Raw genomic sequence first — 21,889 nt, forward strand, 5'->3', positions numbered from 1 at the left:
TGTTTGTTCACTATAGTCCTGCCTGTTGTCCTCGTATTAGAAGATACTGACAGATCCCTGGAACTGGAATTACAGGCTGTTGTTAGCTGCCATGGGGTGCTGAGAAGGAACCTGGGTCCTTTATAATAGTACCCAGCGCACTTAACCCTTAAGCCATTTTTCTAGCCCCACAGTATATACTCTTAATCATTGAGCCATTTCTAGCTCCAAGCAGTTTGAAACAACTGCAGAATAGTTAGAAGGAATCACTTCATCCTTTCCTCTCTCCCTCTATGTTGTTGTTAATATTATTTTGTTTGTTTATATTTATTCTTATTTTATATGTATGAAGGTTTTGACTGCATGTATGTCTTTTTACCATGTACATTCAGTGTCCCAAGAAGAGTTTTCACGTAACCCTGGAACTAAAATTGTAGATGGTTCTGAGCTGACATCTTAGTTCTGGGAACTGAACCCAAGTCTGATCTTCACCATTGGGTCATCTCCAGCCCCACTTGTTTGCTTTTCCCTCTCCCCCCACAAAATAGTGACTCACTCTATAGACTGGCCTCTGCTTCTGTCTCCTAAGTCCTGGAACCTCCACACCCAGCCTCAGATCTGTCTTTGCTATTTACAGTGGTGTTAGTTGCATCTCTAGTTCATCTTTTTGTTGTTTTGTTTTGCTTTGTTTGTTGATTTTTTTCAAGTCAGAGTCTTACTATGTAGCTCTGGCTATCTTGGAACTCTACTCTGTGCCTCTGTGTAAACATGTATTAAATCTAGATTTTGCACATGAGAGGAAACCTGCATTTGTGTTTGCCTTACTTTGCTTAATATAATGATCTGCATTTCCTACTAATATCGTGATTTTTTTTTCTTACTGCTGAAAAAAATTATATACTTCTTTTATCCATCCATCTGATAGGTGTCTAGGCTATTACCACATCTTAGCCACTGTGAATAGCATAGCAATAAGTATGAATGTGGAAGAACCTTTGTGTGTCTGGAGTTGTTCAAATATGTGACCGGGGCTCTAATAGTTAGATCACATTGCAGTTGTCTATTAGTCTTCCATCGTGGCTACACTCCTGTTTTTTAAGTATAAAGCATTTACATTTTGTCTGTTTATAATTCACAGGAAGGCTGAAGTTACTCTGGATGGAGTTTGGCCAACAGATAAAACATCCCGGTGTTTAATAAAGAGTCCAGATCGACTTGCTGATATCAATTATGAGGGGAGGTTAGAAGCAGTCTCAAGAAAGCAAGGGGCCCAGTTCAAAGAGTATCGGCCTGAAACTGGCTCTTGGGTGTTTAAGGTATATTTACTTAACCCACTTCTAGCTTTTGGAGTTACAGAATGAACTCATCAAAAATCTTTGTCTCTTTTAATTTTTTTTTTTTTTTTTTTCTTTTTGCAGCGGGGTGTCTGTCTGTTAGTCAGTATCAGGTGTCTTCCTCTGTTGCTGTTTGTTTATTTATTCATTAATCTGGAGGCATGTTCTCACTGTGTAGTCTTGGCTGACCTGCCACTGGTTTTGTAGAATAGGCTGTCTAAGAACTTCTTGCTTTTTTAACTAAAGGCATATACCACTACCCAGCTTATCTTATTGTCTCTCACTGACTCTAGAGCTCCCTAATTCAGATGACTGGCTGCTAGCTAGCTCCAAGAACCCAAAACTACTACTCCCTCTCCAAGGCTGGGCTTGTAGTTGTTACTCAGCTTCTTGTTGGAGTAAGAGGGGATCTGAACTCTAGTATTCATGATTACATGGCAAACAGTTTACCAACTGACCTATCTTCCTAGTTCCAATAACTTTTCCCCCTTCTTTACAGTTTTTATGTGTGTGCATGTGCAGATGTGTGGGTACAGAAATGTTACAGTTTACAAGTGAATGTCAAAAGACCTCCTAGGGGAGTCAGTTCTCTGTATCATGTGAGAGCTGGGGATCCAAATCAAATTGTCAGACTTGGCAGCAAGAATTCTTTACCTGCTGAACCATTCATCGCATGGACCGTAATTGTCATTTTAACTTTTAAATACTTTTGAAAATGGAGAGGTTGACTACTACTTGTTTTAGATATCTTATCCAGTAATTTCTTCTTCTAGGCTGGTTGGATAATTTATCTGGTTGAAGGCCTTTGTGTAGGTAGTGAACAATTGATTAGTATATGTCAGAGGTCAAGGATGATTGCATTTTATATATCTTTTGTTTTATTTATGCATATGAATGTTCTATCTTCCTATATGTCTGAATGACAGAAGAGGGCATCAGATCCTATTACAGATGGTTGTGAGCCACTATATGGTTGCTGGGACTTTAACTCGGGACCTTTAGAAGAGCAGCCAGTTAAGATTTAAGTGGTTAGTCTTAACCACTAAGCCATCTCTCCAGGCCTGAATCAATTAATTAATTAATTTTTGCTAATTTATGTTGAGTGTTTTCTGTGCACATCTGTGTACCACATTAGTGGCCAGTGCTCATGGAGGTAGTAAGCTAGAATTGAACCTGGATCTTTGTAACAAGTTCTCGAGCCAACTTTTCAGCCCTGAGTGATTACATTTTAAGATGCCTCTGTGTGTGTGTGTGTGTGTGTGTGTGTGGTGTTTGTTGTTTTCCCCAAATAGGGTTTCTTTTTGTCAACCTGGCTGTCCTAGAACTTGCTTTGTAGACCTGGATGGCCTAAATCTCACGTAGATCCACCTGCTTCTGTCTCCCTACTGCTGGGACTAAAGTTGTGTGCCCCTATGCCCAGCTCATTGTAATATATAATATATTGCATATGTTCACTTAATTTTGAGCAACTATTGTGTGCACTGAATGCTGCCAAAATCATAGAAAACTAACACACTGATACTTAATTAACATTTCTTTTTACTTTATTTATTTGAAATTTATTTACTTATTTCTGTGCCTTGTGTCCTTGGAAACCAGAATAGAGCATGGGGACCCATGAAACTAGAAATCCTCCTCTAGAAGGGCAACCAGTACTTTGAACTGCTGAGCTAACTTTCCAGCCCCTGCTATAATATATTTTTGTCCTTTTTCAAAGGTAGATATTATAGAAAGAGTGATGAGAACACTGTTAAATCATTGACTTTGCTGGGTTTCTTTTCTTCTTAGGTCTCCCATTTTTCCAAGTATGGCCTTCAAGATTCTGATGAAGAAGAGGAGGAACACCCCCCCAAAACTACTTCAAAGAAGCTGAAGACTGCCCCTTTACCCCCTGCAGGCCAGGCAGCCACTTTCCAGATGACTCTTAATGGCAAACCTGCACCCCCACCTCAGGTAGAGAAGGGCAGAGAATGTGAATGCAGCTATGATAAAGAAGTCAGAGGTCATTCAGCTTCGCAGCTGTGCAGCCCTTGGAACTAATGTGAGGGGGCGCACAATGCTGCAAGGCTGCTGGTTTTTACTCAAGATTTAAAGAATTCTCTTGCTGATTGGATCTTTCATCTACAGATTGTAACTTTCAGTTTTTCTCATTTGGACTTGTAATGTTTTGATCAGTGATCGACTTGAGATAGCATTTTGCTTGTGTAGGGTTGATGCAAAGTAAATCCTACTTTTATTGATTCCATGATGTGTAGTCTGATCTCATTCTTTACCTCCATCTCTTTAAAAGTCAGATGAGCTTTCTGCAAGAGTTTAGTTTCTTCTCAACTTGTTTGCTATACTTCAGGTAAACTTGTAATACTGTATTTTAATAATTGTTATAAAAATATATAATTTTAAAAAGCAAGTAAACGATTTAGCTTAGACTAGGGACTGTGTTGTTTATTAAAATTACTTGTGTAATGCCCCTTCTCAGTATTGTTAAATCATTATAAGCCTTTTGTCCCCATGGGGAAAGGTTTGTAAATTATTAGGTTATTTCTTTGAATGGTAAAGTGATTTTCCTTCATTTGAATGTGGTTTTTACTCAATCAAGTTAAACCGATATTTTTAACTTACTGACTTACTCCTTCAAAGAGAGTTTATGGGATTTTGTAAAACACCCTCTACCTCTCAGCTGCTAAAAACAGGACCTTTGGGATATTTTCCATGCTACAATTATTTTGGCTGCTCAGATGTGTGATTTTTATGATTTATTAAATAATTTCTGGGGAGGCACTTTCTGAATAATCTTGTGTTCATGTTTTTTTTGTATGGGGGAGGAGGGTGTGATAAATGTTGATGTTGGAATGGTATCCCTGAAAGAAACCAAAACAAAGCTCATAAATGACTTAGAAGGCAGAGGCAGTTGGATCTCTGAGTTCAAGGATAGCCAGACCAACATAGAAAATTTTAGGCTTGCCTGTGCTACATAGTAAAACATTCTCTCAAATCTGTAAGTGATATTTTTTATCTATCTTTTTTTTTTTCAATGACTCCTATTCCAGATTGCTCTTTCTGGTATTCCCCATCCCCCTGCTGTGTTTTCTAAAAACAGAATCAAATCTTTTTAAAATTTCCCTTCTACTGATAAACATGTAGAGTAATAAAGATATTGCTAAAAAAGAAAAGCTCCATTTAGGTAAACAGTAAATTTATGCAATATTGGCAGTAGGTCGTCAGCTTTAATCACCAGAACCAAAAACTAAGGGGGAAAAAAATCTAAATTCCTACTTTTAGCAGGTAACAGTATAGTAGTCAAAAGCTAATTGAAAAACTGAGAGCAAAAGATGTCTCAGGACAAGTTGTAGCCAAGAGAGAGCTGCTAAGGATTCGGATTAGGCAAATAGGATACAGTGAGCAAGGGTACTGGCTGGTTTGAAGAAGTTGGTAGACAGCAGAAATGAGAGGGAACTTTTGTCTGTGCAGTATGAAGACAGGGCTCATGGACATTTGAGGGAGATAGAAACCACCAGTGGCTAATCACTAGTATTAGTTGCTAAGATCCTGTGCTGTACTTGGCACCTGTAACAACCTGAACGATCTGAATTAATGGAGAACAGACATTCTTTTCATTCTTGAGTCAAAGAATCTTACTGTCGAATCCTTCTTGGAGAAACTGATTATCATAAGCTCTAGAAACCCTCCCTGCTCCCACCCCCACCCCACTCACACACAGTAGATGACAGACTACCTCAGACTATAATGAAAAAGGAAAATAGAAAACACAGAAAGTTGTTTCTTGAGCTATTTAGGAAAATTTGTGTTTTATTTTAAGGGTCATTTATGCAATGCTGCTTTTGCTCCTACAAAACCAGGTATGACTAAGCAACAAAATTTTAGTATAATCTTCTGTAACTTCTAGGTAAAAAAAAAGAGTGTTAACACATGATCCTTTGTTGTAGGCAAATTAAGCTACTGTGGAAAGTTTTTTTTTGTTTTTTTTTTCCTGTGATTTTATTAGTTTCAAGCTCCTGGTTTTGATTCCAGTATCTAGGTGATTGCTTCAACAATATAGAGTTGAAAAAATGATTTTTTTCCACTTTTTTTAAGATTTATTTTATATGAATGAATGTTCTGTCTGTATGTTCATCTCCATGCCAGAAGAGGGCATCAGATCATATATTGTTGTTGGAAGAGTAGCCAGTGCACTTAACTGCAGAGCTGTCTCTCCAGCCCCAAAATCTTGATCTCTTAGGTCAGCCGTCATGTGAGTCCCATGGATCTTCCCTAGGATTCTAACATACTTAATCTTTAATCATTCTCTGAGCAGATTTTGAAACTTGAACAGTGTGAAACCTTTGACACTCAGGTAGACATAGATGTAGCTTTTACCTCAACCTTGTCATTGAAATGAACCCGAATTCAGTAACAGTAAATCAAGATAGTCAGCTTGCTCAGAAACCTCATGTTCAAAGAAATTTAAAAGATTGTTAAAGATTTGTTTATATTTATATATAGTCTCTGTATCGGATCCCTGGAACTTGTGTTGTGAGCCACCCTGTGCATATGGAAACCAAATCTGGGTTCTCTACAAGATCAGCAAGTGCTCTTAACTGCTGAGCCATCTCCAATTTTAAAAGTTTGGGGGTTTGTTTGTTTGTTTCTTCAGGAAAAACTGTATCAGAGTTAGGGGATACGATTTGTATTGCTGTGACTTAAAATAAAAGGACACTATTCTAAACTGAGTTATGAACACGGCCTGATCCAGAAAATGCCTTTCATTCCCACAGACCTCTCCCTCAGTTTACAACGTCTTATTATTCTGACTGGCTTCTGAAAACTGGTCTGCAAAGATTTCTTTAAAAATCTATTTTAGGGTAGTTTGTTGAGTTTGTTGAAATTTCTTAGGTATACTTTATTTCCCATACAGGCATTCCAGGAACTTGCTAGTTTCTCAGCTTTATTGTATTTTCCTCCCTGCTTGTCCATTTACTAGGTGATGTTTTCTGGCTTTAATGACTGTGTGTGAAGGTACAGCATAGAAAATGTTGCTCTTCAGCACTCTGTTTAGGTGTCTGTCCTGTGCCTTTGTCTCCAACCTAGTCACTATGAAATCCTCCCACTTTGCCTGAGTGCTGTAGGGAAGGATTTTTTGGTATAGCCTAAACCTCATGTTAAGCACAGTAATATGATAGTAAGGATAGTAACTTAGTACCATTCTTCCTTCCCTCTTTTCCTACCTGTCCTTATGGTCAGCTGCTTTTTCTGCTTTGTGCCAGATGCTGCATTAGGTGTAAAGCACAAAAGCACATGTTCACTGAATTAGTTGATGCTCTTCTTACTAGGTAAAAATAGCACCAAACCATAATTTCTGTTTTCAAGCCTTGACTGCCTAGTAGACCAAACATATGTAAGAAATGATAATACAGTTTGATACATGGTGTTAAACAGGAGGAACTACTGAGGATATGGCCAATCTTGCTGATAGGATGTGGAATATCTTTGTTGAACATTTGTTGAAATGGAGCTCTGGCTGAGAGTATAGCTCAGCTTAGCATGTACTTAGTATACACAGGGCTTTTGGTTCCTCAAGCCTTTAATCCTAGCACCTGGCACACGGGTGAGTGGATCTCTGTGAGCTTGAGGCAAGTCTGATCTTCATAGTGAGATTCAGGGCAGTCAGAACTACAAAGAGAAGAAAGCTTCCTGTACTTATTAGCATGGGAGCATCATATTAGGATTCTCCTTACTAGGCTCCTTACTTTACCACCAGGTTCCATCCCCCAAGAATTTAATGCATAAAAGTAGTCTGATGAGCTAATAGCTTCACCTTAAATCTTTTTCTTTCTTTCTTTTGTTGTTTCTTTCTTTTGGGGGGGGCGGAATGGGGCATGGTTGTTGAAGAAACCCATCTTTGCCTTGATCATGTGAGGAATATGCTGTGTCACTTAACTTGGGACCTAAGTCCATTGTTGCCTTTGGAGCATTATCTAACTTTATTAAAATAGTCTTGGGCACTGTCTACAACTTGATACACCTTGGACAATGGCTGCTCGGTTTCTAGTTGTTCATGGGGTCTCCCATTCTTTCAGTAAGGCTATTTGTTTAAGGAATGCAGGTTAGCATAGTAAATGTCCAATTAATGAAGAAATTGAAAATGTTGACTAATAACGGCTATTTTTGTTCAGAGTTCACAATAACTTATAACTAATGCCTCAGCACTGGAGAGGCTGAGACAGCAGGGTGTGTTCAAGGCCAGCCAGGCCTACGTATTTATTTATATTTATTCTCCAGTATGAATAAATATAAATAAAACTCTTTGAATATGTTTGTTTATAGATGCTTTGCTTGCATCTTTGTGTCCCTTGGGGGCTTGAGTTACAGACCAGTGGGAGCCACCATGTGGGTGCTGGGAATCAAACCATGTCTTAACCTCTGAGCTATATCTCTAGTCTCTGCAAAACTTAACTTTTTAAGTGACATGAAACCCTGTCTTTAAAAGGAGAAAAATGAGAAAAATACTTATGTCACGCATCTTTTTAAAACATAGCATAAAATAAGGTACTCATGGAAAATAAGCCAGACATTGTTCAGGGATGAGTTATATGGTATAAATTATAGCTTATTGGGAGAAATAATTACCTTTTGTCTTGAAAATGTTTTATGAATTGTCTCGGTCACTTGTTAACACTTTACTAGGTTCTGTGTGTGTTTAGGACATAACATAAATTGTATTAAACTAGTTTATTTATAGTGCACTTATACTTTATAAGCATGTTATCATAAACTCGTGTGTGCACAAGTAAATATGTACTGGTATGTGTAGAGACTGGAGGTTGATAACAGGTATTGAGAAAGGTTTCTCATCGAACCTGGAACTCACCAGTTGGCTAGTCTGGCTGGCCAGGAAGCCCAGAGAGCCCCTTGCTTGTGCCCCACAATGCCTCCTGACTTCTTTCATGGGTGCTCTAGATCTAATGTATCTCCTTGCACCGTACTTACTGAGCCATCTCCTTAGATCATCGTTAACTGCTTGTAACAATTATTTCTTTAAAATTGCTTTATAAATATAGATGTAACTTTGATTCTTTAAAACAAGATTATTCCCAGGTTGGAATTGCCCATAATACTGCTGCTTATTTACCCTTGTAGAGAAATTGAGAACATTTCCCACATCTCACATAAGAGTGCACATACAGAGCACAGCTGACTCTAGTCACCCAAAAGAACAAATTCCAGAACCAAAACTATTAGCTAGAAACTTATTTATAGCCAGACGGTAGTGGCGTGCACCTTTAATCCAGCACTTGGGAGGCAGAGGCAGGCAGGGCTCCTCAGAGAAACTATCACAAAAAATAAGAACAAAACAAAAAACCGTGAAGAATGGGGTCAGAGAGACCCAGATTCAGATCCCAACACCTACATGGAGGCTCACAGCCATCTAGAATTCCAGCCCCAAGGAATCTTAAGCCTGTCCTCTCACCTCTTCTCCCACCAGACACACACAGTGCTTATACATACATGCAAACAAAACAAACATCTAACGGTGGAATTATTTGTGTAGTAAGAATGTTAATTTGGGGAAGTGCTCATCTAACATCCTTAATAATGGTGTCTTTTTTCTCTTCCTAATTACTTCCAACTATAAGTCATTGGGAAGTCAAGGTGACCCTGTGTAAACTAGGAAATTATGGTTGCTAACTAAGAGAAGTAAGGCATAATTTTTGTCTCTGAAGACCACTCACTGTATGGGTATTGGATACTACACTCTGGCTCATGGTAATTCCAAAAGGATGGTCTGTGAACCATTTTGTTAAACCTTCTATAACAAGTCTGCTCTCAACTCTTACAACATGCAGAATATAATATTTCTTTATCATATTCTGAGTAAAATTAGTCTGATCTACCATTACTCTGTTTGGCTCATTTGAATGTTGCTTCTCTGTTTTTGCTGTCTACAGAGCCAGAGCCCAGAAGTGGAACAGTTAGGGAGGGTTGTGGAACTGGACAGTGACATGGTAGATATCACCCAGGAGCCAGTTCCGGATTCTGTGTTAGAAGAGAGTGTGCCTGAGGATCAGGAGCCCGTGTCCGCTTCAACACATATTGCGTCTTCACTGGGAATTAATCCACATGTTTTACAGGTGACGTTCTGGCCCATCCTTACTATGACAGAAAACCAAACTACTATTATATGTGTCCCATCACGTCTCTTTTAGTATTCATGTAAAACTGTTAAGACCTCACTATAAAGGAAAAGGATTTGGGCTTCTTATTTCTATTCAGTAAGGAAACTTTATATTGATGGTGAGAAAGTGGTCTCTGTTTACAAGACCTACTGCCCTGACTTTAGACGAGCCATTTAACAACTAATAGTTCTCTTAAGTTATACTTCGTCTGCTTTATAAAGTAATTTTGAGATTTCAAACATAGAATTTTTAGAAACATGGTAAATGTTTAATTTCTCTCCCTCATCCTTTAGCTTCAGCCTTTTTGTTTAGCCTTTGGCTTGTTTCATTTTAAAATCATTTACTGAATGAGGCATACAGGGCAATAGTGTGGTACTCACAGAAATGTTATACTTGTTCTGGGCACAGGCTTTAAAAGAAACTTTAGTTCCTATAAACTGCATATTTCTTACGGTTTTTCATTGTGGGAAATACTCATCCTGTAGATACTGCCTTTTTTAGATCATGAAAGCATCATTGCTTGTTGATGAAGAAGATGTAGATGCCATGGATCAACGCTTCGGCCACTTCCCTTCCAAAGGAGAGACTGTTCAGGAAATCTGTTCTCCTAGGCTCCCCATTTCTGCCTCCCACTCATCAAAATCCCGCTCCATAGGTACAGTATAAAATGTGCTGGTTTCAAGAACTGTCGAACTGGATTCTACTTTTCATGTTTCTTCTAACCCCTGAAAACTATGTATAGCAATAGGCATATTTCTTTTAGTACATACTATATACTCCTCCTACCACCTAAGGCAGGGACATTGCTATGAATTTGAGGTTACCCAGAACAGCACAGCAAGACCTGGGAGCTTGACTCAACTACTAAGAACACTTGTTCTTGCAGAGGACTTCGGTTTAGTTCTCAGAAACCACATGGTAGCTAATAACCCTCTATTCTCCAATTTCAAGGGATCTGACACCCTCTTCTGGCCTCCAGCACTCATGCATACACATTAAATATTTTTTTTAAATGGGTCAGTGACTTAGCTGCTAAAAAGTACTTGCTATCAAGCCTGATGACCGGGGCTTGAGCTCTAGAATCCCAATGGTGGAAGAAAAGAAATTACTTCCTGAAATTGTCCACTGACCTCCATGTGTGCAAGCACGCACACACATACACATTTTAAGACAAAGAAAGTAGAAGTGCTGACATGCAGGTTTTAAGCATTAACTTATGCCTTTGAACTTACGTCTCTTTATTGGGAAACCACGTGATCATTGAGTGAGAGCCATGTTTTAGTCACTTGTGAGTGTGGATTCCATATAAGCCCTAATCTAAACGCAACCACTGTACTTAGATTCCTTAAATTAACCATGTTCCTTTTATTTAGTCCTTACATTGTCTTCCTGCTTTTATTGATAGTAAACTTCAAGTATCTACTTTTCTTTAAAGTTTTGAAAATCCCTGTGGGGTAATCACATACTAAATTTTAAAACTTTTCCCTTCCCTACTAGGATAGCAGATTATACTTTATAGAATACTGGCTAGAGAGATGATGGCTCAGAAATTGAGTATTAGCTACTGTCCGTGAATCTGGGTTCAGTTCTCAACACCACCTGTGACTCTAGTCCATGCTATACAGTGCCCTCTTGCATACACATGGTGCAGTCATGCAGGCAGAAACACAATTTTTCTTCTTGGAAAATCTCAAACAAAAAAAAAAAAGATTATGGAATATTGATATATATGAGAATTTAGGCAATTGTAATTCAAAATACTTTGAAAGCTAAAGAACTGCCACTGAAAATTTTGTTAATGTTTTCTGAAAAGGTAGATAAGGGCCGCAAGAAGGCTCAGATGCAAGTTTGATTCTTAGGACCCACCTTGTAAGCAGAGTGAACCACCTCCCTTATGTTCATATGCACACACACAATTTAAAAACCAAAATTAAATAATTGAGGGACATGGTAGCTCGCACATTCTCTGACCCACTGAGTTCAAGGCCAGCCTGAGATTTATAGCAAGAGGCTAGCCTAAAACATACTAGATTTGCACTCACAATAAAATATTTTATCTCAAATAAATATTTGTTTTTTTATGCTATGTGTACTGATACTTTTTCCTGTGTGTATTTCTGCACCACTTGTGTACCTGCTACCTAAAGACACTGGGGTGTAGGGAGCATGTCTGACTACCTGGAATTGTAGTCACAGACATTATAGGCTGCTAAGGGTTGGTAAGGTCACCTGGAAGAACAGACTATGTTCTTAACCTATGAGCCATCTCTCTATCCTAAGTAAAAGAATACTTTAGCTTGTTAAAGCATTTCATAATAACATTTCCTCCAACCTAGCACTGAGCATTATAATGTAGGAACTTCAGTTTTGATCTGTATGGGATTTTTTTTTTGTGGTTTTATTTTGTTGGGGTTTTTGTTTGTTTTGGGTTTTTTGTTGTTGGGTTTTTCAAGACAGGGTTTTTCTGTGAGCCCTGGCTGTCCTGGAACTCAATGTATAGATGAGTCTAGCTCCTAGCTCCAGACTCACTGCCTGCCTCTGTTTCCAGAGTGCTGAGATTAAAGACCTGTGCCACCACACCTGCTGATTTTGTAATTTACTTATCCATAAAGCTGTGTTTGTGCAGATATTTTCTCAACATTTTTACATTTACCTGTGTTGAATTTTTCTGTCTGCATGTGTGTATGTATAACAGGTGCATGTAGTGTCTACAAAGATCAGAAGTGTCAAATTTCTTGAAAGTGGAGTCATGGTTGGTTGTATGTGTGCACTGGGTACCAAACTCAGGTCCTCTGCAAGAGGAAGAAATGCTTCTAAGTGCTGAGCCCTCTTCTCTCTAGCCATTATGTCCTTTTAGCATAGTCACCATCTCCTATGACCACTACTTTGCTTTCCTTTTTTTCTTCTACTTTAGTGTCATGAGTACAGAGATAATGCTGTAATATCCATGACCCATAAATTAGAGAAAATACGCAGCATTTCTATTTCTGGGACTGATCTAGTTCACTATTATCTCCAGTTGCATCTGTCATTTTTAAAATAGTTTTATTGCATATAGGATTTCAGGAAGGATGTGGCCCTTAAGAACAGTTTTACCCAGTCATATCACTTGATAGCACTGGACTTTGAAAGGCTCCTTTTCTAAGCCCAGTTTCCTCAGTTTTAAAATGTGAGTGATGGTAGTAATGCTTCCTGGTCACTGTTACTGAAAAGGGAAATGTACAAATAATTGTCTTTAACATTGCTATTAATGTAATCCTCAAGGATTCTTGTTTTTGTTTTTCCTTTATAAAATCATTAAAATTCTTGCTTTGATTTCATAGCTAAAAGGGTAAGTAAGTATTGTGGACTGGAGATAGCTCATTGTAGAGAGCACATACCGTTATTGAAGAAGGCCCAAGCGTGATTCCCAGCACCCATATCAGGCAGTTCACAACCTCCTGTAACTCAGGTTCAGGAGAATTGGACACCTGTCATCCACGGGCAGCTACAGTCCTTCTGACATACCCACAAACATGCACATATTTAAAATCTTTTTAAGTAAATATTGTGGCACACTCTTTTAATCCCAGCACTCAGGAGGTAGACTGCAAGGCCCACCTGGTCTACATAGTGAATTCCAAGACAACCAGGCTATACACAGAAATCCTATCTGGAGAAACAACAACAAAAAAAAATTATTATTATAGCTCATCTACACCTTTGATCCTAGCACTCAGTAGGAAGAATCAGGTGGATCTCCTGAGGCTAGCCTGGCCTTTATAAGTTCTAGGACTTAGGCTACAAAGTGACCTTGTCTCCAAAAAAAAAAAGGTGATTATTGTAAAATCTGTTTGAATATCTTCATCTATAGTGATTTTTATTATTGTTAGTGAAAAATCAAACTGTTGTTGAGTCTTTTCCTCTTTGTTTCAGTTGGTGGGTTGCTGCAATCAAAATTTGCAAGTGGAACTTTCCTTTCACCAAGTGCCTCTGTGCAAGAATGTCGCACTCCCAGAACGTCATCTCTAATGAACGTCCCATCCACATCCCCCTGGTCTGTCCCTCTGCCACTGGCCACTGTGTTCACAGTGCCCAGCCCCGCCCCTGAGGTTCAGCTAAAAACAGTGGGGATACGCAGGCAACCAGGCCTAGTCCCTCTTGAAAAATCTGTTACATATGGCAAAGGGAAACTCTTGATGGACATGGCTCTATTCATGGGACGTTCATTTCGGGTTGGTTGGGGTCCCAACTGGACTCTTGCTAATAGTGGAGAACAACTGCATGGCTCTCATGAACTGGAAAATCATCAGGTTGCTGATTCTATGGAGTACGGATTCCTGCCCAATCCAGTAGCTGTTAAATCGTGAGTTATGTTTCTTGATGCTTTGGGAAAATGTCCACATTGTAATTGGGGCTGTTCTGTTATCAAGAAACCCAAGGTCAGCACCCTGTTTTTATATATCTTTCTATATAAAATTTTAACCCAAGAATATGTATTTTATATATGTTGTGTACATAATATCATATTTTTCTATGTAGTCCCGACAATTAAGTACTCTGGTAATCACCATGCAAAATGTATTACATTTACACCAAGTATGTACAGCTTTCTTATGTATTTTTTTTATAATCCTAATAAGTTTATGTGTGGATTAAATGAATAAGATTATTAATTTTTGAATTGATTTGGAAAAATAAAGACTATCAATTTTATGAACATCTGAGGAAAATCTATTTTAAATTTACTAATTGACTCTAGATTATGATATTATATCATTATGGAGATTATTAATATTAGTTTTTAAAATTGTATCAAGTTCAGACTGACTTCACGCTCATCTAAATGTGTAGCCTATGAGCATGCTGGTACATACCTATAATCCCAGCACTAGAGACAGGCAGAAGAGATCCTAAGTTAGTAGCTAATCTAAGTTCTATATTAAGAAGCTATCTTAGAAAGTCCTAAAGTTTCTGAATACATTAATTTAAAGTCCTAATACAGCCCAGTAAAAAGAACTGCACTTCCTTAGCCTGCCAAAGACCCTCACCTCAATCTCTGCACATCAATTTAAAACACATACAAACAAAGGAATTAAGTAATTTAGAATCTGGCCATATGTGGTGGTACACACATATAATCTAGTCACTTGGGAGATAAAGGCTGGAGAGTCAGAAATTCATGGCTTTTCTTGGCTGTATATCAAGTTTAGGGTTATATAAGACATATCTGAAGGGCTGGAGAGATGGCTCAGTGGTTAAAAGCACTGACTGCTCTTCCAGAGGTCCTGAGTTCAATTCCAGGGAACCACATGGTGGCTCACAACCATCTGTAATGCGAACCAACACCCTCTTCTGCTGTGTCTGAAGACAGCTCAGTGTATTTATATACATAAAATAAACAAATAAATCTTTTTTAAAAAAGACATATCTGAAGAAAATATTTAGTATGTATAAGCTTACTTTTGTAACTTTTGACACTTAAGTATTTGTAAACTAGGCATTTTACATATAACTTTTGATGTGGTGTCCAAATTCGTAGTGAAACAAGTAACTACCGACTCCCATACTTGTACCCTGAGCTGTGCTTTGTTAAAATTTATTGGTCTTCTTACACTTTGTATCATTACTCATTCATGGAAATCATTGTTCACTAACTTTACACATGTTGAAAAATACAAAGTTCTTACTATTTTAATAGACCTCATTAGATTTAAGAAGCTGATGCTGTAAAGATGGCTGACTTACTCTTGATTTTTTCCTACTTTTCCAGAGGACCAACTTTGGTTCCCAGCACCCACAGTGGGTATCTCATAACCTCTTGCAACTCTCTCACTTTAGGGTATCTGACACCTACTTTTGGATTCTACAGTCATCCTCTGCCCCTAACCACAACATATTGAATTAAGCTCTGAGAACTCAGATGATAGAGTGTTTGCATAGTATGCATGAGGCTCTGGGTTCCATTCCCAGCACAGCATAAACCCAGTATGGTGGCTCATGCCTGCATGCCTGTAATCCCATCGTTTTGGGGGCATCTGAAGGCAGGAAGATGAGAGATGCAATATGATTCTTAATTACATGTTCAAGACCAGCCTGGGCTACATGAAACTCTGTCTCAAAGTACAAACATCACAGTGAAATACCTTTTATTCTGTTGGAAGTCAAATATGTATGTTGGAAGCATAGTTTGGTTGTCTGGAAATTTCAGCTGTCTTCACTTCTGATTCAACTCATCTGCTGTTTCTTCTAGTCTGTCTGAATCTCCATTCAAAGTTCATTTGGAAAAACTCGGCTTGAGACAGAGGAAGCTGGATGAAGATCTGCAGTTATACCAGAAACCTCTAGAGCTCAAATTAAAACATAGCACTGTCCATGTAGATGAGCTGTGTCCTCTCATTGTCCCCAATCCTGGGGTTTCAGTCATTCATGATTATGCAGATTGGGTTAAGGAATCACCCAGAGATTTACTGGAACTACCAAGTGAGTACACATGCTGCTGCCCTTTGTCCAGGAGTCAGGTTAATAGCGTGTTTCTAGGAGGATGTGTTTCCTTATGGGTATCAGGTAATTTCTGTGCTTGCACGTTGCTGCAGTTCACCTGGGACAAGGAGAAATTATAAGCTACTGTTTTTAATCATTCTTATGCCTTGTAGTTTATAAATACTTCCTCAAATACCCACAGCTGGTCAGACCCTCAGATTTTAGTAATTGTGTTCCTTTTGTTTCAAACCATGATACTGAAGTGTGTGTTTTGCAAATCATCTTTATGAAAGGAAGAAAAAAAAACTTCCCTCTAAAAATTTACTGACTTCATTGAATTGCCTTCAATTAGATTTAAAATCAATAATAGTGACACGAGAGTAGGTGGAAGGAAGCCTTTGACTGACAAATAACACAGACATTTATTTGGTAACCGTGCTCGCTGTTACTGTAGGAAGTTTAGGGTTATTGCTATCACTTGGTCAGCTGCTGTGCAGCTATTTGCCCTTTATTATTGGCATGTGTTTGTCTGTGTAAACATACTCCGATCGACGAACTCCCTCTATTTCCTTAACTTTTGTCGTATCCCTCCTGGTCTCCTTTTACTCTCAAGTGTCTGTCTTTTTATTTGTTTGTTTTTGTTTTTTGACACAGGATCGCTTTGTGTAGCCCACTAAGCGCAGCTTGTCTTTTTTTAACTTCCTTGTTCCTAAATTTTACTTATAAAAGAGGACATGGAATGCCAGTTTTATTTTGTTTTATTTGGAGTCTGATGACTTACTTTGCTTACCATCCATTTACCTGCAAATGCCAAAGTTTGATTCCTCTTATGGCTCAGTAAACCTTCACCATGTAATATAGACTCCACTTTCTTTATCCAGTTCTCTGTTTAAGATGGAGATCAAGGCTATTCCCTGACTTGTTAGGAGTCAGGCTACAGTCACAGTGTTCAGGAATCTCTTTTCTGAGTTGACTTTCATCCTTTGGAGTAAGAAATCCTATAGCTAAAATATAAAATATTTCAATGTTTTCAGGAACCTCCATGCTCTCTCATGGTGACTGGACTAATTTATATACCCAACAACAGCATACAAAAAATTCCTTTGTCCTCTAAACACTGCCAATCAGTACTTGTTAATTTTTAAATAGTTTAGTTTTTATTTTTTCTTAATCATCCTACCTGGAGTGAAACACAGTCTTATGGGAGTTTTGATTTTTCTGGTGGCTAAAGATCTGTACTTTATTTGGAAATTGTTGGCACATTTGCATAACCACTTGCTGATTTGCTTGTCTGTTTGGGTTTTGTTGTTGCCTTTTATTCTAGATATTAATCCCCTATTAGACAAACAGATTTCAAAGATTTCCTCTTGTTACATAATCTGTCTTTTTACCATGAATTTCTCTGCAGTATGGAAGCTCTTTACTTGAGTATGTATAGTAATGATAATGACCAACTCGCTGGGCTTTAAGATTCTTCTGCAGGAAAGCATTGCCTAGGCCTGTATCTTAGCATTTAACCAGTGTTTTCCCTGGATCAGTTTAAATTCTCAGGTCTTAAAGTCTTTGATTCATTTTGATTTTATCGGATTCAGTTTCCTAACTGGAATATGCAGTTTTGCTCTCGTTAAACAGCTGTCTTTTCTCTGACGTTGTGGCGCCTTCATATGGCAGGCCCAGCATTATATTTTGAGCGTGCGTGTGTGCGCGACACCACTCAAATGTCAACTTGCAGGATAACAGCCCTAGCGGTGGCTGTGTTTCTACCAGAGTTCTCTGAGAATGCTAACAGTCTGCTGCTGTTGTTGGGGAATGAAGTGCAGATGGTAAATGATTTTCAGCACCTATATGGAGACCTACGACTATCTTTATCCAGCTAATGCCCTCTTTGGGCCTCTGTGGACATATTGAACATACATGGTGCATAGACGGACAGACAGATATAATGCTCATATACATAAAAAAGTTTTTAAATACATTTTGTAGCAAAATTTGGTCAAATTAGAGAATCTTTTCTTGACCATCACAGTTAATAGCCATAATCAGGCTAAGGAAATCTGTTTAAAGTAACCTTGGGTTATCTAAGTGTCACAGGTATCACACACAGATACATGAGTGAGCAAATACACCTTTTACTTGTGCAGCTTATGAACTGAGGTGAACAAGTTGGCAGAAGTGAGCTCACCAACTTGAATGAGTGTTTTTTATGCTGATATATATTGCACCACAGTTAATGATGGCCTCTCAAGAGTTATTGCCAAACTTTAAATCATTGGTTTCTTAGTTGTGAAGCACTGGAGCCTGACATGGACGTTATGTGAAGCTCTGTGGGGCCACCTGAAGGAGCTCGACAGCCAGCTGGATGAGCCCAACGAATACGTTCAGACTCTGGAGCGAAGAAGAGCTTTTTCCCGCTGGCTGTCCCATACTGCTGCACCTCAGATTGAAGAGGAAGTCTCCTTAACCCGAAAAGACAGTCCCATAGAGGCTGTCTTCAGCTACCTCACAGGCAGTAGAATTAGTGAGGCCTGTTGTCTGGCACAGCAATCAGGTAGGACTGAGATGCTCTACCACTACCTACTTCCCCCACACTATCCCTGCCCCTCAACTGTAATTTGCCTTCTAAATAGATCCACGTAAGATTGTTGTTTCCTCTAGAGACAATGTCTTGTTTTCCTAAACAATTCTCTGGAACCTTAAATATTGTTTACTTAATTAAAACTGTGTTGTTCTTATTATATGCATTTGTAGTAAAAATCAAAATGCAGGTAAGTAGAAAGCAACAGGACAAAGTCACCCACATTCTAAGATTCAGTCTTAGATGTGTGACCTGTACTCAGGGCGTTATCTTTGTAACTCATAGAGTGTGCACACATGTATGCAGATAGGGCAGCAGATGGTTCACAGTTGTTGTCCAGGTTGTCCTCATAGTGTAGTTGTAAGTATCCTTGCCTGTCAAAGATAGCTCCCTGGAAAAAAGCCTGGTCAAATTAGAGAATCTTTTCTTGACCTCCACAGTTAATAGCCATAATTAGGCTAAGGAAATCTGTTTAAAGTAGCCTTGGGTTATCTAAGTGTCACAGGTACACGGAGTTTACCTTGACAGAAACCATGTCTTGAGAAACATACTGAGATCCACCTGCTTCTGCCTCCCAAATTAAAGGTGTCTGTTACTACTACTCCCTGGTTCTCAGCGGTTTTTAAATATATAAAATTGGCATTTTCCTTTGACAATTGCTGAGCTGAAACTTTCATCAAAGCCTGGAAGAAGATGGTAATAGCCTGTGTTTCATTAGGCCTGTAGATCCTTAGTCCTCATCAGAAAACTTGTTTCTCTTGTAGGTGATCATCGCCTTGCCCTTCTTTTATCTCAGCTGGTGGGAAGCCAATCAGTCCGAGAGCTGCTCACCATGCAGTTGGCTGATTGGCATCAGCTCCAGGCTGACTCCTTCATCCACGATGAGCGATTGCGTATATTTGCTCTGCTAGCTGGAAAACCGGTAATGTCATACTAATATTCTTGTAAATTTTACACTATTAAGGTAACTGGCGGTTTGGCCTTATTTCTAGGTAGAAATATTTAAAATGTCAGATGGTGGGCTGGAGAGACAGCTCAGGGGTTAAGAGCACTGACTACTCTTCCAGGGGTCCTGAGTTCAATTCCCAGCAACCACATGGTGGCTCACAACCATCTTTAATGGGATCTGGTGCCCTCTTCTGGTGTGTCTGAAGACGGCAACATTGCATTCACATAACTGAAATAAATAAAAATCTTTTTAAACAAAAAATGCCATATAGCTAGGCATGGTGGCATACACTTTTAGTCCTAGCACTTGGGATATAGATTCAGATGGATCTCTGTGAGATCTAGACCAAGTTCTAAACAGACCTAGTCTAGAGAGTCCAAGATAGCCAGGACTACTTAGAAGACCCTGTCTCAAAAAAACAATTTTTAGAAAAAAAAAGTATTACATTTGTTTTTGCACACTTGCTCTCAAGCATGTATGTATGCATTCTGACACATATATGAAGAACAAGAGATAACTTGCCAGAGTTGATTGTCTACTACCAGGTGGGTCTTGGGAGTCAAAAGGTCCTCAGGATTTACCCATTCAGCCATCTCACTGGGTAAAATGTATTATCTTATATACTTTATTAATTAATAAAAATTTTAAATAGAATTTGGAGCTGGCAAGATAGCATAGCAAGTAAAGAAAATCACTTGCTATCAAGTCTGAAACCAACTCTAAAAACTGCTGACCTTCACACACCATGACATGCATATTCTTACGAAAATACATAAAAAAAAATCTATCCCATATCACAGTAATATTTACATAGTAAACAATACATGACTATGTCTTCTCAGACATTTTAAAATCTATATTGATGTATAAGTTCATATTTGTGAATACAAATGTTTATACAGAAGCAAAATCAGTTTCTTCAATTTACTGTATATGGACAGTTTTCAAATGTATTGCTCTTTTTAATAACCACGACTCTTCATTTTACCAATAGTGGAGTAATTATTTTAATTCAGTTTTTGCTATTTATTCTGTAATTAGCTCTTGTGTCTGTATGTCTTTCTCATACCAATTATGGCAAGAAAATGGGATGGGAGATTTCACATCCAAGCCGTAGCATTAAGACTGGGTGTGGTGGCATACTTCTTTAGTCCTAGCAGAGGCCGAAGGATCTCTTAGTTCAAGGCCAGCCTGTTGAACATAATGAGGCCCTGTCTCAAAAACTAAACAAAAAACTAAGATAAGCAAACACCTTGTAGACAGGCAGTAGTACCCGAAGCAATATGAAGTTAACGTGGTATTGCTCTGGTGTCCTGCAGGTGTGGCAGCTCTCAGAACAGAAACAAATCAGTGTGTGCTCCCAGCTCGACTGGAAACGAGCACTTGCTGTCCATCTTTGGTATTTGCTTCCACCAACCGCCTCCATTTCCAGGGCTCTCAGCATGTATGAAGAAGCGTTTCAGGTATGTGTGTATTCAGAAGAGCCAGGTGAGAACTCGTATGTGATTTGTCTTTCTAGAGGAGTCATGCAAGCTGGGTATGGTGGGCAAGCCTTTTTATCCCAGCCTTGGGAGACAAAAGGCAGGTGACCATCTAGGGCTACATACTGAGACTGTCTCAAAAAAGTTTTTTAAGTCATAGAAGAAAACCATCAAATAATACAATAGTTATTGTTGACTGCCCTCTTTCAAGGTAATATAAAATTGAAACAGACCCAGCAACTTCAAAACTTTATCTTTCACCTTGCTTGCCTCTAACAGGGTTCCTCTTCAACTTCTTCTATCATTTGCTTTCTTTTCAGGGGAGTGGAGGGCTCTTTTTACTTTGTGGGGAGTGTTTGAGACAGGTTTTCTGTGTAGACCTGGGCTGTTCTGGAACTTACTCTGTAGACCAGATTCAAATCTGCCTCCCAAGGACTGGGACTGAAGGGCAGCACCACCAGTCCAGATGACATCAGTTAATTTGCCCCTTATTAACATTTAAGCTGCAATTCTTCAATGTCATATCTCATATCCCTTGTTATTATTGAAGTTAAAAAGTTGTTTTGAGCCAGATGTGGTGCACCCCTTTACTTCCAGTGCTTGCAGGCAGGTAGATCTCTGTGAGTTCTAGGCCGGCCTGGTCTAAATAGGGAGTTCCAGGACACCCAGGACTAACTACATAGAATCACTGTTCTCAACCTGTGGGGTCATGACCCCTTTGGAGGTCAAGCAACCTCTTTCATAGGGGTCACCTAAGACCATGAGAAAACACAGATATTTACATACAGTTCATAACAGTAGCAAAATAGCAGTTATGATATGGCAATGGAAGTCATTTTATGGCTGGGGTCACCACCGCACGAGGAACTGTATTAAAGGGTCTCAGCATCAGGAAGGCTGAGAACCACTGACAGAGACCTTCTTTATACAGGTGTCTT

The 21,889-nt window shown here is 38.8% G+C and overlaps 1 protein-coding gene across 2 annotated transcripts in view; it reads left to right on the plus strand.

Annotated features, from left to right (window-relative positions):
- The window catches only part of NUP98 (nucleoporin 98 and 96 precursor), an 85,254-nt gene that overhangs the window by 54,645 nt on the left and 8,720 nt on the right, over window positions 1-21,889 (plus strand). For both annotated transcript variants that reach the window (XM_080911234.1, XM_080911235.1), the window contains exons 19-27: window positions 1,118-1,295; window positions 3,102-3,266; window positions 9,257-9,439; window positions 9,986-10,139; window positions 13,400-13,829; window positions 15,717-15,946; window positions 18,228-18,494; window positions 19,286-19,443; window positions 20,790-20,933. In XM_080911234.1, coding sequence (XP_080767360.1) covers window positions 1,118-1,295; window positions 3,102-3,266; window positions 9,257-9,439; window positions 9,986-10,139; window positions 13,400-13,829; window positions 15,717-15,946; window positions 18,228-18,494; window positions 19,286-19,443; window positions 20,790-20,933 — 1,909 coding nt within the window. The remainder of the gene's footprint in view (window positions 1-1,117; window positions 1,296-3,101; window positions 3,267-9,256; window positions 9,440-9,985; window positions 10,140-13,399; window positions 13,830-15,716; window positions 15,947-18,227; window positions 18,495-19,285; window positions 19,444-20,789; window positions 20,934-21,889) is intronic.

The sequence above is a fragment of the Micromys minutus genome (genome assembly GCF_963924665.1).
Source record: "Micromys minutus genome assembly, chromosome: 2".
NCBI classification, from domain to species: Eukaryota; Metazoa; Chordata; class Mammalia; order Rodentia; family Muridae; genus Micromys; species Micromys minutus.